Genomic DNA, 12,735 nt, shown 5'->3' on the forward strand with positions numbered 1-12,735 from the left:
AATCACAAAATAATTTATATGTAGTTGGCCATCTCTCTGGGCTCCCGGGACATGTTAAGCTCCAACAAAATTTTATATGCTTTACAGAGGCTCAAAGATCAGTTTTATATAGCTGATTAACTGCATTCTAGGTCCCCTTTAACAAATCTAATTCTGGAGAAATGGGGAATAGTTCTGACTGGATGGAGGAGCTAACAGCTAGTTTGAATGGGCCCAAAACTAAAGTTGTATACCATTTTTTAAAAACATCTCTAATATCAAATAGTTTTCAGCAATTCACAGATCAACTGTAGCAAAAGATTTTGCTTTGCGGGTTGGTCTAGCTACACTCCATTGTTGCAGCATAACTCCCATTGGCCCGAAGAGTTTTGCATCTTGCCAGTCACAGCGCTCTACGTTTATTGAGCGAGCTTGACACTAGAGCTGTGACAGAAGAACTAAAAAGATGGCATTGGCTCAGGAACAGTGTTCGTTTGAAATGGTTTTGGCATCAACTTTGGGTGATTTAGACTTTGGCTTTTTGAGACATGAGCAGACAGAAGTACTTAGGTCTTTTCTTTCAAAAAGGATATATTTGTTTCTCTATCAGTGGTGTTTGACAGACTACCCCATTGACTGATTTCAGTTGTGATGAAGACATCACATTGTTTGTTTTTATTGGTCCTGGCGCTGTCCGCTTCCGTTCAGCGAGTAGATTCCATCCAACAATTGGGTTGTTTCAATGTAGTGGGTCTCAGCCGGACATACACATAGCCTAATTAATACATATAGGATGGTTTTCCAGGCTAACAAACAAACAAACAAACAACAATAACAACTAAACCATTTTGCCGTAGCCCTGGTCAGGTTAACGTTTAAGCTTACCAGTTCAGTTAGAACTAATCTGTTTTTCCAAATTTGCCTGTAACAAGTAAGATATTAACTGTTCATAACTTTTGTATAGGAAACCAATTGTTTTACCAATTACTTAGGTCACAGTATTATTTCACACATACATTTATCGGTGGACTTTGTAAGCTCTAATGGAGTTATGATACATTTTTCAATCTTTCGTAATCCCATCTATCTTATGAAAACCATTATAAATTCTAGTTTTTCTAGGAAAGCCTTGTTAAAAAAAGGTAGGAGGTGAAATCACTGATCTGGTGTGTAGTTGGCACTTTGAATAGATAACCTGCTAAAACCAACTCTGCTAAGGTAAACCAATGACATAATGGTGAAACTAAAGTTATCTGTGTTGAATTTTTTTTGCGGTCTCTAACTTTTTATAGCATGAGAACCATGGTTTTAATGAGAGCAGAGCAGAAGTGATAGATAAAACTAAAATGAGGTGTTTTTGTTCAAAGTGCGACTGTTATAACCCGGACCACACTGCAGTTTTTGGCTGTTGCACAGGACTGCACATGCCACACTCTGTGAACATCAGAAAGGTTGGCACACTGTACAGTCCGAGGTTTCAGAGAGCCAAACTGCACGATGTCTCGCTCTAGCAGGACATGCTTGTCACGAGCTCACCCCCCAAAAAGCATACATCACTAAATGCTGACAACTAACCAAAACAACAAAGCTGAAAAGAGAGAAAAAAACACTGCCGGTAATTATTTTATTAGACTTTAAAAAGGAGTGGTCCACATGTTCCTTTATGTTGCTTCAACTTTTGCTAGTTCTACTCTCATATTGTACTCTCGTCAGTAGCTGTTTGCATCACTCCCTGGGTGTATTTTCTTTCATTGGTGGATTACAGACAGAAGTCGTAGGTTTTCAAGTTGTGCTTGAAGACTGTCGGAGGCTGACTTTGGTCGTGAGGATACGCACAGTGTGGTCCGGGCTTAATGCACAGGCTGAAGTTATGACCCCCAAAGGCGTTTTCCAATACATCAGTCATTCACCCGTTCACACACAACTGAACTACACTGTAGCCGTAGCTGCCCAGGAGTAGACTTAGAAAGGCGAGGCTGTCGTACACAGGCGCCACTGTTCCCTCTAACCACCACCAGTAGGCAAGGAAGGTAAAGTGTATTCCTCAAAGACACGACGACTGTGACAGATTGAGTGGGACACAAAACAGTGACGGCACAGGAGTTAAGTGCTCGCCCTGTAATCGGAAGGTTGCAGGCTCGAGCCCCGCTCAGTTTCTCGCTGTCTTTGTGTTCATGGGCAAGACACTTAACCCACGTTGCCTGCTGGTGGTGGTCGGAGGGACCGGTGGCGCCAGTGCTCGGCAGCCTTGCCTCTGTCAGTGCGCCCCAGGGCAGCTGTGGCTACATTGTAGCTCATCCCCACCAGGGTGTGAATGTGTATGAATGGGTGAATGACTAATTGTGTTGTAAAGCGTCTTGGGGGTTCCAGGACTCTAGAAGGCGCTATATCAAATACGGGAAGAAAAAAAAATCCTGCAACCCCCCGGTTACGGGGCAGGCACTAAACTCCTCTGCCACCGACATTTACATTAAAATGTAAAAATCAAATATGATTCATCAATGAATGTCTTTAGTTAGCTTCCAATTAGCCAGATGTTCTCTAAAGTGGTTTTAGCCAACAGTTCCTCACTTTGTGATGATTTAACATTTTTTTTCAGTTTATTAAAGAACCATTTTGAAAAGAATGTTACTCAACGTTGACTAATGCATACAAAAGGGTCCTAAACTCAATGGGATTTGAGTTTTTGACATCAAACAGATAACTTTTACATTGGATCTATAGCTAAAATACTAATTAGCTACCTAGTTGGCAGAGATGTAAGAATATATTGATACACTGAAATGTCATATTTTTTGTTATGATACCAAATCTATATTTAAAAGCAATAAATAAATTTTCATTTGAGTATTTACTTGCAAACATTTATTTAATTTCTTTTGCGTGTTGCATGTTGTTCTATTTCTGACTGCTAGGTGGCAGCAGTTTTTACTGACTTCCTTCTATGGCTGGGCGATATGGCCTAAATTCAATATCACGATAAATTGAGGATTTCACCTCGATAACGATAAATTAGACAATAGATATGCGCAGAAACAAAAGTTGTCCACTAGATGGGGCTGTCACGTGTGCTAAAATGAGTCACATTTTTACGTGAATCGATGTGGTATAGCTTCTTAAAGGGACACGAGCGTTGCCAACCTACACACAACTTTTCATTTTTTATAATGAAATTTATTGACATGGGAAAAATTCTCTATATAAGAGTCAGAAATTTCAATAACGATAAATTTTTGATTTATTGCCCTGCCCTACTTCATTCTGACAAAACAATGAAATCTTGAGATTTCTCTGGATGTGTCTTTGAATCATCTAGTCTGAGTTTTCCAGTCAAATTCAGTCTTATAAAGTGCAAATATTGTGTTTTTTTTACTATTGCAATACATCGTATTGTCTCACTTGTATTGGGATTAGGGATGTTCCACACTGGCTTTTTTGTCGATAACTGATATACCGATATAGTCTCACACTTAACTTATGAGACCGACATAAACATTAGATAGGCGCTGTGAGGACAGTGTACACTCACTATACAGGGCTAATTTCTACTTCACAAGTTGTGCCACAGAAACTAAAATATCTCAAAAACTTTACGTCAGATCTGTCGTATTTTAACATCTTGAGACAGAAGAGAAGTAGCTTAAGAGTTTGATGTATAATGTGTGTATGATATGTAAAAGTTATGTTATTAAAATACTGAAAACTGATACCAATGTTTTCCAAAATAAATTATAACAATAGATATCAGCCGATATATTCGTTATATAATTGTCTCCCCTGTATTGTGATGTAATGACTCCCTTTATTGGGATTTATATCCTATCGTATATTATCCAAAGCAGCTAAGCTATGTAGCGTTATGAATGGCCTCATATTTGTGACCCAAAGGTCACACTTTCCCAGCTGGGTCAAGCCGTAACTTTTGTTCCACAGATTACCCATCAGGAGCCGGGATGTCTGCTAGACACCATCTTTATCTGCTGCTGTTCCGTCCCAAGATGAAGGACACTTCAAGATTTTAAAATAATAATTTTAAAATAATAATTTAATAAACAGTTTTACAGTTTTTTGCAATCATATAATAATCATAAATAATCATCTTGGTTCAATATAAATGTATTTAATTACTGAAATGACTTATTATTCTTTGGATTAATAATAATTATTATTTATGATAATCAGTAATGTGTGATCATCAACCAGAATGTCATCGGCACGTGTACGCATCATGCAAAGGGGCTAATCCAGGGTAAAGTCTACCACGCTACAGCTACTACTGATGTGTTTATTAGACGGAGCTGATATACGTCCTACCGTCTCCCACATCGTATTGGCAGAGTCATGCCCTTACTTACCTAACTTAACCTACACATCTTCAGTTAATGAAAAAAGCAAAATTAGCTTAGTTTGACTCATAAAATGTTATTTTGGCACCTAGAAGATGATCCTGAAAATGTGACACTCAACAGCTGCTCATCTGAAGGATGAAATCACTCTCAGGTCTTTGAAGATTTTAGATTTTTTTCATGAACATTATTAAAGTTGTGACTTTAAGATCTTGTCCATCAGCTGTAGGTATTTTATAAGGCCTGAGTTTGATTCTGTTGCTCTTAACCTGCTCTTAAATCCCAAATAAAACTGTAAAAGACCTTCAGAAAATCAGAAGAAGTGTTGATGAAGACCACATTAAAATATGACATAAAGATTGGCTGCTTGGAAGCAGAGAGTAAAGAAATGAACCCCGTTCACACGGCTCTGTTGAATTTCTGAATTGTGAAACTAACTTTTAAGAGTTCCTTGGTTCCGAAGGCCTTCATGCTTACATGGTGTTAATGATTTTCCCCTTGTGCTGCACTGCTGGTTCTAATCCACTGATTTTGCTTCCTCCTCAGGAGCGCACAAACAAGCAACCCCGAACACCTAACCGGCTCAGAGCGTCCCATCGGTGCAGACGGCTCACAGAAAGGTAATACAGAGACTTTCAGCTACATCCCCTTTATCTCTGCCATGAATATTTCATACAGCAGCACAGCCAGCCATGCTGTTGTTTGCCCGAATGAAAGCGGTGAAAGGAGACAAGGGTAGCGCGTGGGTGCCGTGGGGGTGTTTGTCGTGGGAGAAGCTGGCACCCTCGTTTCAGACGCTCATCTCACTGGGCATATGCTCCCTCACATCCTGTTCTTTCGGGACACCCCGGTATATATTCATGCCGCACGTCTTTTCAAAGATTTTTAGAAGTTGTTGAAACTTTCCGAACAACGCACAGGCCTTGCAACACAACCGGTGCAAGTATGTTTTTGAAGTCATTCAGCTCAGGCAGTCCCCCAGGCTGCGGTGGCTCTCTGAGGATGAGCGATGCCTTTCTATAACAGAACACCAATAAACACGTGAGCCCTGGTTATCGATGACATGCGACACTGTCCGTGAATCAACAATTTCATGCCTGTTCCTGACACACCGCCTGCCGTCATACTCTTGTTTGTTTTTCCTCATTGCTATGTGTACTTTTCCTGCAGTGCTGGGGTCTCTCAGCAGGCCTTGTTTTGCCAACTTTTCCTCTATGTGGAACAAGATAGACAGTGAGAACAGACAGCAAGCCAAGACAGTGAAGTGGGTTGGGAGGAACGAGGAGGAGATAAATGTAAAACAGGCTGGGGGAGACGGAGGAGGAGGAGAAGAAGCCAAGGATGTCCCTGAGCAGGGAGGTGGGAAGCACAAGTCTTGACTAGCAAGTTAAAATTCCCCTCACGCCCCGGCCTAGCTAGACATACGAGCGTATTTGATGAGTTTATTCCAAGATGAGATTCAGGGAATACAAAAATGTGCAATTATGTCTCATGGAATTACTTTACTCCTCATAAAAAAAAAACCCATAAAAATCTCATTCAGAAAACATTTTTTGTCCAGAGCTTTGTTAGCAGCACTGCATGTAATTCTTAATGTCTGCTTGTACTCGCTGCTCAGGTTTGGCATATTTCTGAGAATGCCCTAAATCTGACTTGAGTTGTCTCAGGATTTTGAGCCAATTAGAAAAAATAAAACAATGCATCTATTTAGTTCAGTTGATTTCAGTTCACTTATTTATAAAGTACCTTCCATGACCTCATCAGCAGACCATTGTGCTGAACACAACCGCAAAGCATATGAGAAGAACAAAGAAAGTGTCGTGCAACAACAAATGAAAGATAAAAAATTTAATTCATGTTTCATTTAAAAATGTTGCTATTTGTACTGTTGAAATCTAATTGGATACTTTAAGTAAATACATCTCTATACATAATAACTGCAGCTTACCGACCTAAAAATCCACTATTCTGAATTAATCTCCCGACTAACTCTGAGCTGATGGCTGCGTCGAGGGTTGCTACCCAGACTGCATCTTGACAGAGTCTGGTCAGGAGCAGATAAAGAGAGAAACAAAGGCTGATGCCAGCCATGAAGTCAGTGAGGGAAGGAAGGGAAGAGACAGGAATAGAGTACAGCGGCGTCCACCGTCCCCCGGAGACAGACCCGGGGGTCAGCTGATAGAACATGATTGATGGTCACTATCTGCCCACCAAGCTTGTCCGTGGAGAGGACCACAGTATTAGAGTGCATTCTATCATTGAGTATGCTGACCTCTTCATACAGCTTACAAAACTGAGTACATACCCTTTGTGGCCTTCTGTAATCACCCATTGTTTTGAAGTTTATCAATAAATGTTTTAAGAAATGGTATATTCACTGTAGGACTGACTTCTTTTATTTATCTGTCCAGTCTTTTATATTCTTGTTTGTCTCCAGGCAACGCCAAGCGTCTGAGGGTGTTTCAATCTCTGTACTCTGTCCATCCGCCGCCATCTATGTGTGTGTCTGGCCCTGTGGCGACCACTTCTGGCCCTCTTAATCCTCACGAGAGGGCAGTGTCATTTTTCACAGTGACAGGAAGCTGCCTACACACTGTAGCTCCGGGTCTCCAGACTAATAGTGTCTGGCTCGAGTCTTTCTTCTTTCCCTTCATCCTCGCCTCCACCCACCACAGTTCCTGCAGGAACAAAGATGGAGAAAGCAGCCTTGGCAGCGGCTGCATTTCTTTGAGATAGACTTAGGACTTAGGGTGATCACACTCCCGTTAGTGCATGGAAGAAGCAGAGAGATAGGCACGCCAAGGCTAAATTTAATTGGTTTGTACCCATATGGATCAAAAGCTCACACATCTATTAAGATCTGAGGAGCGCTGTAACGGTGGAGAGATTTGGAATGTAACTGGAACAATTTGGTTTAGTTGTAAGGGAGTTTCAGTCCTCACAAAACCACTGTTATGTTCTTTTTTAGCTCCGCTCCAAAGGACCTCAACAGCCATTGCCCCGTACGGAGAAACGTTCCTCTACAACAACCCTGAACACACTCTGGTAAGACGATGTACACGCCCACACGTTGGAAGGTGCGAGCAGTGAGAGGAAGCAGCGTTTCTCACATCTCTTCAGTTTTATCTTTGCTGCTTCAGCCACAGTCAGGCCCAACTTCCTCCAGTTTTAAGTGATTCCACCAAGGACACGTAGCTGAGTGGAGGATGTGCTGGTTTCAGTTTGCCCCATGAGGTTAATTGAAATGTCACCTTGCTACTAAAGTGAACATAGTTTAGTGCACCAACTCAACAACCATGTCATACTCAGATGGGCCCTCTCTTTCCGTCTGATGCTAATCTTCACTGTGCTTTTGTAGGAACAAGCTGCTAAAGAAGGGTTGCCGAAGACGTTTAAGGCAAAGATGAGACAAAAGAAAAAGAGGTAATGTTTACTTTATGCCATATTTTTTAAAATCTTCTGTACAGACTTGCATTTAGCTTCATCGATAGCTCAGGCCAACCTAACGGACAAAACAGTCCTAAAGGAAAAGTCTAACAGCTAATGCCAAAAAAAGAAAATATACGAACTTACCTAATAACCTAACAAGCAGGATCAAACCGGATCAAACAGAAATGCAGCTCTCCCTTACAAAGACAGAGCAAAAGTTTACATCACTTTAAAATTCATTTACACCCACAAATCTAACAACTACGCAGTGATTATATAAGCCTCTTTTCCATCGCCAGGGCTGGATCGGTCCGGTCTGGTTATTTTTAGACCGGTATGTTATGGTATGGAATTTTCAGACAAGCGTTTCGATCCCAGTTTAGGCCATCACGTCTGTAGGAGCCATTATTGTTTTGGTTTAGATTATATTATGGTCTAAGTTTATTTTCATAATGTTTTATGTACATTTCAGTTTATTGCACTATGGTTTGTATTTCCTTTGACCACTGGTGGCACTGCGGAGCCTATAAAGGTGTTGAGGTTGCAGTGCACTGGCGTTTTGTGGGTGACGGGAGGTCACACGGTTTTTACCGCTTCGTTTGGTTTCATATGCCACATCTAATTTGCCGTTATAATTTTCATCATTTACATAAACCTGGTCAAGAAATAGCCATTGTGGACCCAGCTTGTGATCGTCATCATATTCAATAAATGGGACAATAAACCCATACCCGCTTTCTGCCTGGACAATATTGTTGAAGCGAGTCATTGCCTCCACCCGCACCCGAGGGTGACTAAAAGTGGGACTTGATAGTCACTACAACGTCGGCAGGCGGGGTTAAATGAGCCGCATTGCACGATTTTAAAACTTGTGAAACTATTCAGTATGTCTGTGCTGCAATAACTGGTCTACAGAGCTAAAGACAAAAATAAAATGCTTACCACAGCCTCCACATGTGACTCCAGAGTGCAGTCGCTGAGTCCAGAAGCCTGCCTCATTGCCTCGGCTACACATGGCATCCAGCGCATTGTAGCAACTCCGTGTTTTTCTCCCATCTGAAAAAATAATCCACTCCGGCTCTTTCTGTCCTTAACAATTAGCTACATTGGGCTTTAATTTCTTCATCTTGGCCCGACACTGAGCTGACGTCCACTCTGATCCTTTGGCTGCCATCCGCTGAGAAAAAAACTTACCGATCCGTCTAGCTCTTCCTGTGGACTCTCGTGATGAAGGTGAGAAATGTATGGAACTCTGAAGGTGACCAACACTTGCTGCTACTTGCTGCAATTTTGTCACTTTTATGTTCAGCTAGCGAAAATACAAACAACGGAACTCCGTTAGTTCTGTGTGCAAGAAGTGACGTATTTCTGTCAACCAATCAGTGGACTGTGTTGTTGCTCCACCCTATCCGTACCGCTCCAGGAATTTCTGGACCTACAACAGAAGGGAGCCCAGAAAATCCCGTGACTGGCGCGGTCTGGTTCGGTTGTCTGGACTGGTTTTACAATCGGAACAGAAAAATTAGCGACCCGATCCATCCTATCCCATGCCAGTTTGGGAAGTGGAAAAGACCTAATAGGGCACTGCTCACTGATGATTTGCTTGACCCAGGAAGCAACACCCAATCAAAAAAGAGGACGGAGCCTAGCTCAAAGACGAGAGATTGGAGACGATGATCTCATGTTTTTCCACAAAAAAATGGCAAGGAAAAAGTGAAACTAACTGGGAGAGTTCAACCATGGCTCTCTCAACAGGTTCATTGGTTTTATGGTCCACCTCCAGCTCCTAAGAAAGGGATACTTGTAGATCAAAGCAGCTCTGTGATGAGTCGGTGCCATATTATGGCCCAGGTGATTTTCAGCAATGGAGATCAGGAACTGAATGTAGCTAGCAAATCTGATCCCAATTATAAAACATCTGATTTGTAAAATGACTCTAGAGATAAGATCGAGACATCCCTACATGTTATTTGGTACCACATAGAGCTGGAGCTTTCTGAACAGCCACGTTTCAGAGTATTTACGTCCAACGTGACTGGAAACTTCCTGTCATAGTACAGCTCTGATCTTCAAATTTACAAGCGGTTCATATGCAGTCATTTCAAAAACCTTTAACAGCTGTTAGTTTAGCATTTCTCAGTTATTTAGAATGTCCTGTTAATTTTTACTAGGGATGTCTCGATCGGGTAATTTTGCCCTCCAGTCCGAGTCATTTGATTTTGAGAATCTGCTGAGTCTCAGACTGATACTTTCAATACATTAAAAAACAGTAAAGCGAAGAAACCGGTCCAAAATGTTCCTCGTTTTTTATTTAATGAACTTTATTTTAACATTTAGCAATTCTGTTAACATAGAATTTCTGTGAGGTAGCTTGAACAGTCAACATAAATTCTTCACTTTTGGACTTTATATTAAAACGTAAAAAAAAAAAAAAACACGACTTTAAATACCTGGCAGTCGTCTGTCTAGCCTTGGCCCTCAAAATGCCTTGATATGGCCCTGGGTGTGTGACTGAGTTTAGAAGGTAATCTGAATTATATCAAATCAATAAATATTACATGCTTATTAACCATTTCTTTACAACAGAAAAAAATTGTATTGGGATAAATCTACCTGCATTTTATTTTTCAAGCACTTAAGAAAGAAAGAAATGAGCTGACATAACTTATGCTGCGGTCCGATTCCAACGTGTTACCTGCATGATTTTGATTACGGACACAGCTGATTTTCTTAAAACGGAACTAGGCAGTTTTGGGTTGCTTTTAGCTCCTCTTAGTGTTCGTTTGTAGAACCAAAAGCAACACCTTTCCCCTTCTTGTGCGTTTGAGTTTTTAACAGCTGAATTGTCTCCCAGCCTTCCTTAAGAGTCTGTAGGAGTGATTTATCACTAGATCAAGGATCTTGGTATCATTACAGTCACAGTAGCAGATTAAATCGTCCTTTATAAATCAAAGGTGTGGTTCTTTTGGTTTCCAATAGTCGATTCCCGGACCAGTAATTAGAAATCACAGCAGCTTGTATCAAATTTCAGAATCTGAGTTTTTTATTTGTACACTGAACAAAAATATAAATGCAACACTTTTGATTTTGTTCCCATTTTTCATGAGCTGAACTCAAACATCTGAAACTTTTTCTACACGCACAAAAGACCCGTGACTCTCAAATATGGTTCTGAAATCTGTCTGCATATGTGTTAGTGAGCACTTTTCCTTTACCAAGATAATCCATCCCACCTTACAGGTGTGGCAGATCAAGGGACTGACTAGACAGCACGAATAAATGTTCACTGTTAATTGTAGTTTCTAGAGATATATTAGAATATCGGCATCGTACAAGAATAAATATCAGTCCTTGTAATCATTGTTGCATCTGCAGCTGTAATCTTCTAAATGTACTGTATTTTATGACATATAATATGTAAATGTATAATATGTAATGTCCTTTTCTGTAGACGAAAATCCATGGAGTGTTCATCAGTACTGTTTGACCCAGAGGTTGCAGAGTACTCCACGGTGGACGAGTGTGTTAGCATGGTGCCTCGGATCGGTTTGGACCAAACTTCAGCCTTGAATCCCGACACCGCTGCTGCTGGCCCACAATTGTTCGTCAGTAAAGATGCTTCAGTGATCGAGATGGTGGAGTGTTGCCTCTACTCACAGCATGCAGATGCTCGAGGGGCCATCACCAAGAGTGCTCAGCCTGATATTTCTCCATATGCATGCTTCTATGGAGCCCCCAAACAACAAGTGCTCAAAGTGGGCTGGCTGGACAAGCTTTCACCTCAAGGGTATGGTTAACCACCTATTTCACTTTCACCAGAGCTCTTAGAAGAGTTTAAATGCGTGGACCTTTTTCTATAATTATTCATCACCTTCTCTCCCAGGCTTTAAAGCGTTCAGAGCTTACTCATTGCCGAATAAATTGTATCTGTTTTTCATGTCTTTGATGCAAGTCGATCTGTAAAATTGCAGCCTTTCATCATAGTTGGGATATGCCATCAGCGCCTGTTAGCTCTTTATTTAAGCTTACTCTGGATTTTAAATGTGCAGGAACACAACTGTGCTCTTTACATTTAAAAATGTCCTCGCTCTCAGCTAATATTAATTTAACTGATAAAATCTTTGCACCCTTGCATTTTATGAGCTATTAAAAAAGTGCCTATTAAGGTAAGAGCGGTTTCTGTGAAGCTAATGAAAATTTTCTGCAGTCACTTTAATCTCCATTTCGTGGAAGGAGTATTCAGCAGCTTCAGTCATGTGGAAGAATTATTGAAACTTTCTACAGATAATCCTTTTAAATGTGCTGTTTATGTCATTAGAGAACTGCTAGGATTATTTGAAATTAGATCGGAGTGGAATGAAAGTCGAAATAATTTTGCATCATATAGCTATACTTTTAACATTCAATTTTGAAAGCCCAGCACATGAAATAACAATCAGAATTTAGTTTGATGAGATGCATTTAACAACACTTGCTGTGTTTGTTAAATTACTACAGTTTCTCAGTATTATTGCTGCTCTGTCTTTACAGTAGGGCTTCCACTAGGGATATAAGAAAATACGGATACACTGAAATGTCAATATTTTGTGTTTTGTGAAAATGAAGGACTAATTAAAAGCTGTGTATCTTTTTTTATTTAGACTATACATGCACACTTTTACTCCATATCTTTTGTGTGGGGCTATTCAAACTCAGACCTCTAGTTGGCAGCAGTTTTCACTTCTGTCATGCTGATAAAATAAGGCGACCTTTGAGAACATTGAGTTTGTCTCGGAAGATTCTGGCCTGTGTTTTCCAATTAAAGTCAATATTAAAAATTGCAAATATTGTCTGGCTTTTAATATCACAATATTTTGTATCGTGTCTCCTGTATTGTGGTATATTTGTATCGTCTCTCCTGTATTTCAATTATATTAAATTTAAGTTTATTTATATAGTGCCACATAACGACAAGAGTTGTCTCAAGGCACTTCACACAGTA

The 12,735-nt window shown here is 40.5% G+C and overlaps 1 protein-coding gene across 3 annotated transcripts in view; it reads left to right on the plus strand.

The window, feature by feature from the left end:
• The window catches only part of arap2 (ArfGAP with RhoGAP domain, ankyrin repeat and PH domain 2), a 251,081-nt gene that overhangs the window by 15,348 nt on the left and 222,998 nt on the right, over nucleotides 1–12,735 (plus strand). For all 3 annotated transcript variants that reach the window (XM_070546657.1, XM_070546659.1, XM_070546667.1), the window contains exons 3-6: nucleotides 4,872–4,945; nucleotides 7,294–7,370; nucleotides 7,684–7,748; nucleotides 11,206–11,541. In XM_070546657.1, the coding sequence (XP_070402758.1) occupies nucleotides 4,872–4,945; nucleotides 7,294–7,370; nucleotides 7,684–7,748; nucleotides 11,206–11,541 (552 nt within the window). The remainder of the gene's footprint in view (nucleotides 1–4,871; nucleotides 4,946–7,293; nucleotides 7,371–7,683; nucleotides 7,749–11,205; nucleotides 11,542–12,735) is intronic.

The sequence above is a fragment of the Nothobranchius furzeri genome, chromosome 2 (genome assembly GCF_043380555.1).
Source record: "Nothobranchius furzeri strain GRZ-AD chromosome 2, NfurGRZ-RIMD1, whole genome shotgun sequence".
Lineage (NCBI taxonomy): Eukaryota > Metazoa > Chordata > Actinopteri > Cyprinodontiformes > Nothobranchiidae > Nothobranchius > Nothobranchius furzeri.